Here is a 12,763-nt window from a genome sequence, read left to right on the forward strand (position 1 = left end):
GGGAAAAACATTTAATGGTGTTTGCATCTGCCTCCTGGAGGACAACCGTACAATCATTGAACTAAATGATGTCCAAGCCTCCCAGTTCAGTGCAATACAAGACAGAAATATCCACGACCGACTTTTTCAGCCCCCCCCCTACACATCTCCCCTGAAGTGATTGAAGTGGGTTGTCCCATTAAAAGCTTTACAAAGGTAGTGTTTATTGCCAGGGAGCTGTGTAATGTTCACTGTGTTGTAACAGGTGTTTTTTTTTAAGACCACTTTGGTATCTTTGAAACTGATCTACCACATTAGCTTCCTGTTACAATGTCTTTGCATATCCTGTATGATATGCCAAAAAGATGACAGACGGATGACAAATGTGGAAGAAGTACTTGTGTCAGTTAGATAAAACTCTGTCAGACAAGTTCACAAAACTGTTTTGCCACATGGCGTAGATGCGATACTTTCACAGTTTGTCCTAGCAGAGAATTATGTTTTACAGTTTATTGTGACGAGCAAAAATGCAAAAACATACAGAAACATCAGCAAACAGTCTGACAGGCCAGAGTATCAGGGCTTTTTTTTTTATCACCAGCCAAGAGACTTGTGTCAATAGACAGAGACCTGCACACAAACCTCGCACAATCCTGCAAACCAGCTGCAGTTGAGATGTTTGCATACAGTAGAAGGGTAAGAATCTGTTTGTACATCATGTTCGTAAAGTCCTGAGTACTACAGTATAGGCTAGCAGATGAGAAGGATCCTGTGAAACACATGTAGAACTGGAGTAATTTTGGTGTTTTAGTAAAAAGAAGAAATAAATAAATTAGCGTGGAACATTACTTCTAAATTTTATGCGTGGGAAAAAAACTTGGTCTTGCCTCATCCTGCAATGAGCATTAATGTGCAAAGCATTTTTTGGCTATGTATTAAATTTAATTTCAAGTTTCTTTAGTGTAAAAGCAGCTTATATTACTAGGGCTAGAAGTGTTAAACATAAATAACTAACACATATTCCTATATTTGCTAAGGGGTTACATTTGCAGAGAAGCCAGCAACACAGTTTGCCTTGGACAGACGAAATAGTGCAAAAACAAAGATACTGCAGCATTCTGTTTTCATCAAGCAATACCCCTATATAAAATATGAACCACCTTGCCTCAATATTTAAAAGTTTTATATGTATTTTACCCCAACAATACATTTTTATTCTCAAACTATTTTAAATAATAAAAACTTTAAATAGCACACCATGAGAAAATACATATCTCTCTGTATCAGGGTTACAGACCTTAATAACTATTTTTTAGAAAGGTGGGTTTTTCCTGCAAATGAGCTCAGAACTCATGCCCATTAGAGTCTATAAAAAGTTAAACACTTTATCTTCAATCAGACTAACAGATTTATTTCTTAACATTTTTTCACTGCTCACAAATTTGTACCCAAAAAGCTTCAGCGTTGGTCCACAAACCTTCTGTACAACCTGGGCTATTTTAAATGGCAAATTGAACCTCCATTTCTCTACTTGTTCTGAGGAGTTTTTCTGTGTAGAATAAACACCACTGGTCTCTTTGGAGGCCTGGGTGTTCTTAAGGATCCAGGATTTCACCTGTGGAGTGAACCGTATTCCAGTAAAGCTGTACATTTCTGTTGCCTTCCTCATGGGAAACCGAGCAATGTCCTCATACCGAACTAGCATGTAACGTCTGCGCAGCCACAGTGGCTGCCTGAGGCCGATTTCTGCAGACATCCTTATATTATCACAGTTTCCTTTCAGCCTTTTCACTTCATCATCATCTATGGGTACATCCCCATCCATCGCCCACTGCTTCCAATTCTTGTATTTGGCTGCAAAGGCCACCATGCGCGAGGCTAGTACAGCCCGAGGATCCCGAACCAACTGAATGAACTTTACATCAAGACGTGGATCCTCAGCCAGAGGACGGAGGGTCTCCAGCTGGCGCACCCTCACTGACTTTATAGCCACATGCTCCTTTTGAAGGCAGGACTCAGATGCCATGGTCAGGTTCAGGGGTCCACAGCGCCTGCTTCTGCAATGATAGCGCTCAAAGACCCCTTTAATGAAGGGGCTGCAGACTGACTCCTCACAGAGGGAACTGCTGGACTCTCTGCGGAAGAGGGCGGGGGTGATGTGGTCCACAGGGAGAGGGTCAATGAAACTCTCCAACAGGGAGAAGTCACACAGTAAAAGCTGTTGGAGCACATTGCGGTAGGCCTTGGCTGCCTCTGTGGCATTAGTACCTCCAGTCTCCAGGGTCAGCATCTTCTCCACATGCCACAGTGGCTCAAACAGGTAAAACATGTTGTCACCCTGCTGGTTGAAAAACTCGCCTACAAACGAGGAGCCCGTCCTGGTGGTGGCTAACAGGAGAATGTGTTTCCTGCCCCTTGGCATCACCTCTTGGTGCTTGCTGTAGTTCTCCAGACGCCGCTTTATCAGGGTGAAGGAGTTGATCCTGCTGAGTGAGGTAAAGGAACCATTGTGCTTCAGCAGTATGTGGGAAAGACCACTGGGCTGTAGAGGGGTCTGCTTTAAGGTGAGTTTATCTGACACCCTGAAAGTATGAGAGGGGACCAAATTGTTTTAACTTTTAAAAAAAAATAAGGAAGTCATATACTTGTTACTTAACTCAGCATGTGACGCAATTTTGTGTTGCACAACACATTTTTGTATAATATCTGTTTAAAGCTTGGGAAAGAAAAACATATACTGGAAATCATAGAAATGCTCCAGTGATCACTGAAATGTGCTTACCTTGAGATAATGTTGTTTTCTTTCTCAATGATAACAAGTGCCACAAAAAAGACAATGGATATTGTGTATTTGATCTTCATTCTTGGATGTAGCTGTGCCTGGATATGCTTTTACAGGCTGCTTCTTAATAGATTCTGCCAATCTTGCAAGTCTCCAGTTTCCCTCTTAAAGAACCTTCCAGTTATTTGTATTCAGCACTGCTGACAATGTTTCATCCTGTAAATGAAATGAACATCATTCACTTACACATTTAGCACATTTGAGCGCAGCTGTGTGTATAACTACTTGGTCTCAGTTCTTCATCTCCCTGTTTGTGTGACTCTTTGAAATGGGGACGGTATCTTGTTGTTCATGTAAAACTGCACTGTAATGCTGTGTCAGAGTTGTGGCTACAGGGGGTGTTTTTCTTCCCATGACTCTTTTCTTCCTCTATCTATTAGCCATGCAAAGCACCACCGTACTGTATTCTGCAATACCAAAAATGGAGGTTTCTACTCAGGGACAAAAATATCACATTAAGAAGTTAATAATAGAAAATAGCAGTGTGCGCTGCACTGGAATCTAAGCCAGTCCTTCCAATGAGGAAGTCCTTGTTATCTTTAAGTGCACCAGTGCATGCCCACCCACCACCCAGACTGAGGTCTGGGTCACGTAGAGAAACTGCATTTAAGGGTCAGTCTTTTTTTAAGTGAACATAAAACAAATTGTGAGAGGACAAAATAAATATGAGTGACAGACTGCAATCAAGCTGATTGCTTATAAACTCAGAGTTGTCTGGGTTAGAATGACAGTCCTACCTCCCACTGATAGGTAGCAGAGCAGCCTGTCGTCCACACTACCAGCTGCTCCTCCATGTCAACACTTCAAGGAATCTTTTCAACAGAGGTCCTCAATGACACGGGCTACAGTGGGCTACAGTAGACCATCTGGTGAAGGGCTAATGACTTGCTGCTTCCTCATAATATGTCTTTATGCTTCTCAAACACTGAGACTGAGGGGGACACATCCAAACACTAAGAGGTACAACTAGCAGTGGTAGTTATACAGTGCTGAAATTGAAGGGGAAAGCCTGCTTGTCATGAAGCCATACATTTTAGAGTTGTAAACCTGCAGACAGTGGCTAGACAAATGAAGGGTGGCTTTAATTATGCCTATTTAGGGAAATCTTGTTCATTCTTGAGAGATTAATATAAGTTCACTTTTAAGATAATAGAAGCCTGGCTCAGATCCCTGACTAATCTTCGGATTTTAACATAATCCTGCCAACCTCCTTTGCCAGTTAAGGGGTCAATAACATGGCAGGAGTAAATGAGACAGTCTCCACCCTGAGGAAATTGGCAAAGTGTAATTTTGATGTGTGCCCATAAAAATGTAAAAGTTTTTAACCAAACAGCAGCGGAGGTTCTTAACTAGGTATTGTTTTAATCCTGAATCAGACCTTTGAGTTTGTGAAAACATCCCTTTATTGTATGTGTCAGGATCCAAACAAACTGAATCATGAATGTATCTTTAATTTCTTAGGAAGAACTGATAAATGATATCAGGTCTATAGCCTCAGGGCTGGCACATTAGTGGAACTGCTATTAATCAGCAGAGCCACAAACAATGGACCAGCCTTTTCAGTCATGCAAGGTATTTATGTTTGAGACAAAACAAGCAGCACTGTAGGAAGTGACCATGAATGTCTTTGAATTTCTGTATAACACATCTGGAGGTCCAGTTGCCACATCCTGTTGGGACCTCTGTCTGGGCCAGTTTTGAGCATAGAATCCAGGCCAGATGACTTCAGTCTAAACACAGGGAATGGTTGAACACTGCCTGCGAAATTCTCTAAAAGGGAATGGGAAGTTTACAGCTGCAATAGAGCACTGTTGACGTGGAACGATGTGTAATGAAAAGGTGAACAGCCTGTGTACTGAGGCACATTTGCACCACCCTGCCGCATGCCACAACCACAAAGGTCTCTTTACACAGGAGTGACTCTAAACTCCCTTTGGGCTGAGATCGCAGAACATAAACTCCCAGGTCATTCACATGGCACAGGGTCAGTGATTAAGCCCCTCAATGTTAGACATCTTGTATAACCAGTCAGATAGTCTGCTGCATGTAATCTTACATTGTACAAATGCAGTCATAGTTTGTGTTAGTAGACCCACAGGAGATCTGAGTAGTTCTATGGTTATAAAACTGTATATTTGCTCTGCTGTTTATTTGTTTCTACTGTACACCTGAAAACATTCAAACACCAAAATTATATCAGATGAGTAAATAATAACTTACAGAATTTTCCACTGTAGTTCTGTGGGATTGAGTATGCATTTCAGCAGTTTTAGTTTATGCCGTATATTATCTAAAATAAACAAAATAAATCCACATCTATAATTCATCAAAAAAAAATAAGTGGTCTGAGGTTTTGTCATTTATATGGTAAATTAGATGTACACCAATTATCTCAGCTTATTGCATCTGCTGTGTAAAAAAATACACACATGAGCTGACATTGTTGAATATTCACAAACCACTGAGGCATATGACACATTTGATCATCTGCTCATAACAAAACCTCCATTGTGCCATTTATCATCTCCTTACAAATGCTTTTAATAGCCTACTCGTATTTAATGTGAATCTTATGTGAAGACAAATTAGACACTAGCCATGATTGTATAGCATGTGTGCACTGTAATATATAGTACTGCACATGTACACCACGTTTTACAAAATTTTCTACTCAAATCCCACTGCACTGTAATTTTTTGAGATCCTCTCTGTTCTTTCTTGATTTTCAGACATTTAATTCACTGGATGAGAAAATGCACAATAATTACATACAGTAGCCTTGTACAAATTACATAAACCTTAATAAGAGTATATTTTCTATATCTAGATCTCTCTGAGTGTATTGGTGTTGTATTGTATTGTTAGTAACTTACCAAGGAAAACTAAGGAAGTCTGTTTGGGGTTACTTTAACTGATGACTAATTATTTTCCATTTCAATGGAAATCTACTAACATCAGATAGATGTCCTGTTACTATGGTTACAAGCAGTTTAATGAATGCACTGTTTTTAAAGGTAATGAAACTTTAGAAGACATCTTTATTTGAGAAGGTTATTAATAGACTACCACTAATTACCGATATTCTAAAACTCACTAAATGATTTTGACTAAAAACACTGGATAATAAATAGTTATTTCACAGATGGGAAACTTTACTTGGCAGGGTGTGTCATGGGGGCTAGTGAGAATAGCATGAAGGCAACAGGTTTCAGCACATTAATAATCCGTGGAAGGTGAATTCTCTTAATTTATCCCCTGCAAGTCATTTTGTTATTAACTTAAATAACCCATAGACAAGTTTAACAAAAAAATGCCAAGTGTAATTGGAATAAAATGCAGGTTGATTTCTCCAGAGTTAATGCGTTTAAAGATCAAAAGGACGAGCCAGCCAAATTGAAAAGATGCTTTATTAAATTTATTATTAATTATTAATAATAATAAAAACACGATTTCGCTTAGGTCAGTCACACCTGTGACCTTTTGTACAAATGTGATCTGCTTAGGTTTTATAAATAAAGTAAAGAAATGTATAAGCAACCGAGTGTTTGCTCTCTGTACCCACCGTCATGATGAGCGGCCTGAAGGCGACCCGCTTAGTTTCGTCCGACAAGATGACAAGCTTTTCGTCCAAGAGCGTTTCTGGATAGAAAATAATTCCATTACTTTCCCAGACTACTTTAGTCATAAAGACAATCCCATCCAAACGAATTATCTGGACTAGTTTGAGTAAGTGAAACCTGCAGATCTGATGGAGTCATGTTAAAGGAGGCTGGAGGGCAGGCTGCCCGCTGAACTGAATGACAGGTCTGACCAACACGTTTCGACTCAGTGAAGCACATGGGAGACTTCAGTGTGAAGGAGCGGGGCTTTGCGCGCTGCCACGACTCCTCAGGGACAATCAGTTTATTATCTGTACTGATAACAACCAAACTTTATACATATAACCACATGAGTAACGATATTTGGCCAAGTAATTAAGTTGTTGATCTGAAACTGCTCTTACTTTGGTCAACTTTATGTTTTTAGTCGTTCATTCATGTAGTCACAAATGAAAGGATAGGCAAGCGCTCCACCTAGTGGAGAAAAACATAATATGTGTTTATATGGTACACACATACATATGGGTGGAATTATAGAACATGGACTGATATAATTTATGTATTATATGCAAACAGATAAAAATGTGTTATTATTGATCATAGATAAAACAGATGGATCAAAGGAACATTTATTTGTTATTGTGCAAATAAAATTTTTGCTCATAAGATTGATTCATAAAATGTGATTTCGCAAATTTGAAAGTAGTAAAGTAGTCAGACCTAACCCTACCTGGACTGGGTACACACTCACCCCCTGCACATTACTGCATCAGTAGTAGTGCAAGTATTGATATATATATTTTGGATATTGTAAACATCTTTAACTAATAAAATATATAGACCTTTACTTAATGACTTTGACTTTGAAATCGTGGATTTTGCTTGCAGATGAACATTTGTTTTTATTTTGGTATTGCTATTTCCTCGATTACAGTATAACGTGTTGAGTGATGTAGAACTTCAAGTCCCATCAAACATGTCGCGCAATGATGACGTATAAATACAGAATTTTCAGGAAGGTTGCAAAACAGTTGCGTCAGGAACCTGCGCACTTCTTTCCAGAAAGGTGAACGACAGACGTTGCTCTTTCGGTATGTAGTGTTAACTTTTTGCTGAATATCTTAACATTTGAAGTTTTAAAATAAAAGCTGTGTTAGTCCTGTTTATTCTGTCACACTACATCCGTAATATTTACAGTTTCCAAAAGACTTGGTAGCAAAATCAGTCGTTACACAGATAAGAGGTAACCAGTTATCGTTACTAGCTAGCTAACGTTTATCTGGCTTAGTTTAACCATAGATGTGATATCAAAGTTTATTTTCTTTACTTAATGTAATAGTAATAGTTGCAGTGCTTAACTACTATTTCACTTGTCGCTCTGTTTGTCTTTCAGACTGATACAACAGAAAATATTGTGACCATGTTGGTGGCGAGGCTGACATGTCTGAGGAGTCTCCCGCTCGTCGGGCTCCGTCCTGTGCTGTCCCAGGGCTCCCCAGCCCTTAGAGCCCCTACTATGAAGACCTGCCCACCCCTGTTCAGGCCCCAGCAGGTATTGTACTCTTCAGACCAACATATATGTTTTCAACTCCATCATGTTCTCTTTTTTTTTATTGATGCATTAAGATGACACCTGTGCAACACACACAACTACAACTACTTTTACCATTTATACAAACATTAGACTGGGATAGAAGAAACACTGGAAATCTGGGTCTCCACAGCAGATATTGCAATACATACATCAAATAGTGAGGACTGACTGTAAAGCATGAACCCCCTAAATCAATGCATTGGGCTAATTCAACTGTATGATCATTTTGGAGGTGGTAGTTTGTCCTGCTGTTGAACTGTACTGCATTATACAGAGAACTATTAGATCTAGCCTAACCTTCAATTTATAACTGTGGACAAAATAATAGAAACAATTGTCAGTGTAACACAGTAAGGTTCAACAGCAGGATGAACTAAATGTTTCAAAATGATGGTACAGTTGAATCAGTGCTTCTCAGGTTAAGACTAGAAGCAGTGTCTGCAATGAGAGTCAAACAACCTTATAAATCTTTGCAAGATTGTCTGATGCCTGTTTGTCATTCACCAGGGTTATTCCTCTAAGGCCAGATTTGGTTTCCGCCGCGCAAGGACGACCAGAGACCAGCTCAAAGAAGCAGCTTTTGAGCCAGCGACCGATACCGCCATTAGAAGTAAATGCTATGATATGTGCTAGTTAGTTATTGTGTTGGAAACAGGTATGTAGACTGTACTGGGGTTTTCTGATTTTTGTTTTTTTCTTTAGTTGACAGCATGGGAAGAATAATTCTGGCTGGAGGTGCAGCAATTGGTCTTGGAGCTCTGTGCTACTATGGGCTTGGCATGTCCAATGAAATTGGTGCAATTGAGAAAGCAGTGTGAGTAAATTTTTATTTTATTTTTTATACCAGCGGCTCTTTAGTTTTCTTTGAAACATTGCTCAATAAAGAGTGTTTGTGCTTATCTTATCATATAAAAACCTCTACCTTCATCTGGGTTTTCCCTCTCTGTGCAGCATCTGGCCTCAGTATGTGAAGGACAGGATCCACTCCACCTATATGTACTTTGCAGGCAGTGTTGGACTGACAGCTCTGTCAGCTGTAGCTGTGAGCAGGACCCCAGCACTTATGGGTCTCATGATGAGAGGATCCTGGCTGGTAAGCTTTTGAACTCAAGTGGATCCAACATAAACTGATGCAACATGTAGTGCTCTGTTGTCTAGAGCTCTAGAGCATAGAGTCATATCTGATGTTTGTTGTGACTCAGGCAATTGGAGCAACCTTTGCAGCGATGATTGGTGCCGGCATGCTAGTCAGGTCCATTTCATATGAACACAGCCCAGTTCCCAAACACCTCGCTTGGATGCTCCATGCAGGTTTGTACAACAGTATCTTTATCATTTTATTTATTATTTATTGAATATATTATCATTATTCTGTTATGGTACCTGAGTCAGCCCTGTTATTCCTGTTGTAATTGTTTTATTTGAACACTAGAGGGCAGCCACGTAAAAGTTTTAGTACATGAAACCTCTTTACATGCAGGCGTATGGCATAAATCTGTCCTGTTTAGAATCTGGTATTTACGAGTTGGCTTTTTTTTTTTATTGATAAGGTGTGATGGGTGCTGTCATCGCCCCTCTGACTCTCCTGGGAGGTCCTTTGATGATGAGGGCAGCCTGGTATACAGCAGGCATCGTTGGAGGCCTGTCTACTGTAGCAATGTGTGCCCCGAGTGAGAAGTTCCTCAATATGGGTGGGCCATTGGCTGTTGGCTTTGGAGTGGTCTTTGCTTCCTCCATCGGTTAGTATAATGCAGTTTCAACTCATAAACAATTTCTCAGTTGCACTTTAGGTGATACTGAATGCTATAAGTTACAACACTGAAAATAGCACTGCAAGTGCCTGAGAATGTGAGGGTGCCTCTGCATCAGCACCCTCACTGTGCTACTGCAGTCAGTAGTTTTATTGCAGGGGATAAATGAGGCTAAACACGACTTGATGTTTTCTCTCTCTCTCTCTCTCTCTCTATATATATATCTATATCTATATATAGATATAGATATATATATATATATATACTAATGTTCAGTGTATGTAAATTGCAGTTCCACATTTGCATTACTGTTCTTCCAGTGTTTACAACTGATGATACTTGAAATACCAAAGTGTGAACATCTTTAGGTATTGGGTATTTTTAACCTGAATGTGTCCCTTTAGTGCCATGTGAGAAACATTAATTCTTCATAAGATCAAAATCCATAAACTGTCATTGTATTGTGTTTTTCTTCATGTGACACAAATCCCAACCAAGTGTACTAAAACAGGGCACTTTGCTTATCGTCTGTTCATCTTTGGTCCTCTGAGTTAATTTGTATGAACTACAGCAGTAAAGTAATGCATTGTTTAATGTTTTAATAGTAATGGAGCATGTTATTTTTGTTTTTCAATTAAACTGTTTCAGTGCAGTCTTTTTGGTAATGTCACATTTATAATATAAATGAGGTGAAATGTCTAATGTAACTATTTTGCAGTATCTGTGTTTGTCATTCTCACGGTCAATGTCCTCATCATTTTCAGGATCAATGTTTCTGCCACCCACTTCAGCATTTGGAGCAGGCCTGTACTCAGTGGCCGTCTATGGAGGCCTGGTCCTGTTCAGCATGTTCCTCCTCTATGACACACAGAAGGTCATCAAGAGGGCAGAGACACACCCAGTCTATGCTGTACAGAAATATGACCCCATCAATGCGTAAGTGCAGTACACTTCTAAAAGTGTTATTTGTTATAATTACTTGTACCAAGATAGGGATCTCACAGTTATTCATCTTACAGGTGTATGGGGATTTACATGGACACACTGAACATCTTCATAAGGTTGGTGATGATTCTGTCTGGTGGTGGCGGAAGCAAAAGGAAATGAACAGTAGCATTGTTACTTCAGCTTCAATTTACCTTTCACTGAGCTGAACAAAGTCATGTTTGATTACTAGCAGCATATGTCAGCTGTTACCTTTCAGTGACAAGTCTTATCTAACTGATAGATAAATATGAATGATTTGCAAATGTGCAAAGATTACTTGTCAATCCAAATAAAGAAGACATGGTTGTATGTTAATAACACACAGACAGAGCTCTTACCTTGACTGTGGAAGAATCTGATGCAGGTGGATTAAATCTGTCAGCATCATTTTGCCTGCCTCAGATGTCCTTTATATTGTTTGTCTTCTATTTATTTTAACTTCTTGGTTTCTAATGTGAAAGTGCAGTAATATCTGAAATATACAACAAATGCCATGTATGTCAACCATACTCACAGTACAATAAATTGCTATTCTGTATGTGGTCTGTACATATACACTGATATTGTACTTCTGTGATGGGTTAAAGAGTTTGACATCAGTTATTTCTCAACACATTACTCAATAAACAAGTATAAATTTATGATTGTCAATATATATATTTTTTTTATAGTGTTAGTTTTGTAATAAGTCACTATTTTTCTGAGACCAGTCGTATTGAATTGGATCAGTCGTATTTATCAGAGTCCAGTCCTACTTAATTGGACCAGTCGTATTTTATTGGACCAAACGTAATTATCTTTTTTGGAACGTCACATGACGAACATTTTATATTACAATATCACTAAATAAATAGAAATTTGGATCGATTCTTAAATTCTAATTTAAAAAAAAGAAACATCTTACAGTTGTATGGGGATTAGAATCAACTATTCTAACAACAAAATCATTAACTTTGTTGAAAATGTTAAATGTTTCATGTTAACAATAATTGATTTTTAGATATTTACTATGGAAAATACACTGACATTTCAAGGAAGCTGACATATAAAACTGTCCACAACCCCTGCTGCTACTAAGAGAAAACGTAAATATTTTACCATTTGCCCTCTACACTCATCAGTTCTGACCAGACTGAGGGCCCTTCGAGGGTCCACCTTGTATTTGACAATAAACAGCAGCAGATGACAAAGGCTTAGCATAGTAATCCTCTTGTCCACCATCTGGCTGCTCCTCTAAAATTAAACCTCCAAACCAGGGCACTTGCAACAGATGCTAACATCTGTAAATACGGAGGTGCTTCATTAAAGCACATACACGTGGAGCACACAGCTAACAGGCAGCGTTTCAATCTCAGATAATTGTCACGTTTAGGACACATGATGCATATACTGTATGCTGTGTATTAAAAAGCCCTGTAGCTGGAAAGGATAAAGAGGGTAATGATGGATGAGATTGGGGAAAGCTTCAGCATGTGGATATCTGACATTACTGGGGATAAAAGTCACCCTCTGTCATTTTAGGATGTCTGTCATGTTAGGATCCAAAGTTTTTACTGCTTATTGTAGGCTTTTGTGTGTGCGTGCGTCTGCGTGCGTGTGTGCGCTCTTTTTGTGGAGACCACCACTTGACATATCACTCATCACTCATCCCCATGGGGACCAAAGTCGCAGTCCCCACTGGCACAAGCATTGCAATCAATAAGGACATTTCTGTTTCACACAGTGCCCTCAGTGGTTGTGGATGGTACATGCAAGTGTGTGAATTTGCACTGGTGGGGCCCATTTTCCTGATAAAGTGTGCATATGCAAAAACTTTATATTTAATGAAATTTATTATGGTTAGCGCCCTTTATATGAAAAATCTTTTTATCATATGAAATTGATTTATATAATCTGCAAGGGGACCCATGTGATCACTATTATTTTAAAACCACAAATTTTAACATTACAAATTAAAAAAAAGTGTGTGTGTATGTATGTATATATATATATATATATATATATAAGTGGA

At 39.0% G+C, this 12,763-nt stretch overlaps 2 protein-coding genes across 2 annotated transcripts; one reads left to right on the forward strand and one right to left on the reverse strand.

The window, feature by feature from the left end:
- Positions 1 to 474: 474 nt before the first annotated feature.
- Positions 475 to 6,640, reverse strand: chst3b (carbohydrate (chondroitin 6) sulfotransferase 3b). The gene is made up of 3 exons (XM_026316449.1): positions 6,384 to 6,640; positions 2,762 to 2,977; positions 475 to 2,561 (listed from the first exon to the last, which is right to left on the reverse strand). The coding sequence occupies exons 2-3, from the start codon at positions 2,839 to 2,841 to the stop codon at positions 1,346 to 1,348; spliced, it is 1,296 nt and encodes a 431-aa protein (XP_026172234.1). The 5' UTR covers positions 2,842 to 2,977; positions 6,384 to 6,640; the 3' UTR covers positions 475 to 1,345.
- A 782-nt stretch (positions 6,641 to 7,422) lies between these two features.
- Positions 7,423 to 11,393, forward strand: ghitm (growth hormone inducible transmembrane protein). Its single transcript, XM_026314699.1, has 9 exons — positions 7,423 to 7,511; positions 7,814 to 7,972; positions 8,522 to 8,624; positions 8,717 to 8,828; positions 8,966 to 9,107; positions 9,217 to 9,325; positions 9,565 to 9,753; positions 10,530 to 10,701; positions 10,785 to 11,393. Exons 2-9 carry the CDS (start codon positions 7,841 to 7,843, stop codon positions 10,870 to 10,872), a joined length of 1,047 nt encoding a protein of 348 aa, XP_026170484.1. The 5' UTR covers positions 7,423 to 7,511; positions 7,814 to 7,840; the 3' UTR covers positions 10,873 to 11,393.
- The last annotated feature ends 1,370 nt before the right edge of the window (positions 11,394 to 12,763 follow it).

The sequence above is a fragment of the Mastacembelus armatus genome, chromosome 19, assembly GCF_900324485.2.
Source record: "Mastacembelus armatus chromosome 19, fMasArm1.2, whole genome shotgun sequence".
Lineage (NCBI taxonomy): Eukaryota > Metazoa > Chordata > Actinopteri > Synbranchiformes > Mastacembelidae > Mastacembelus > Mastacembelus armatus.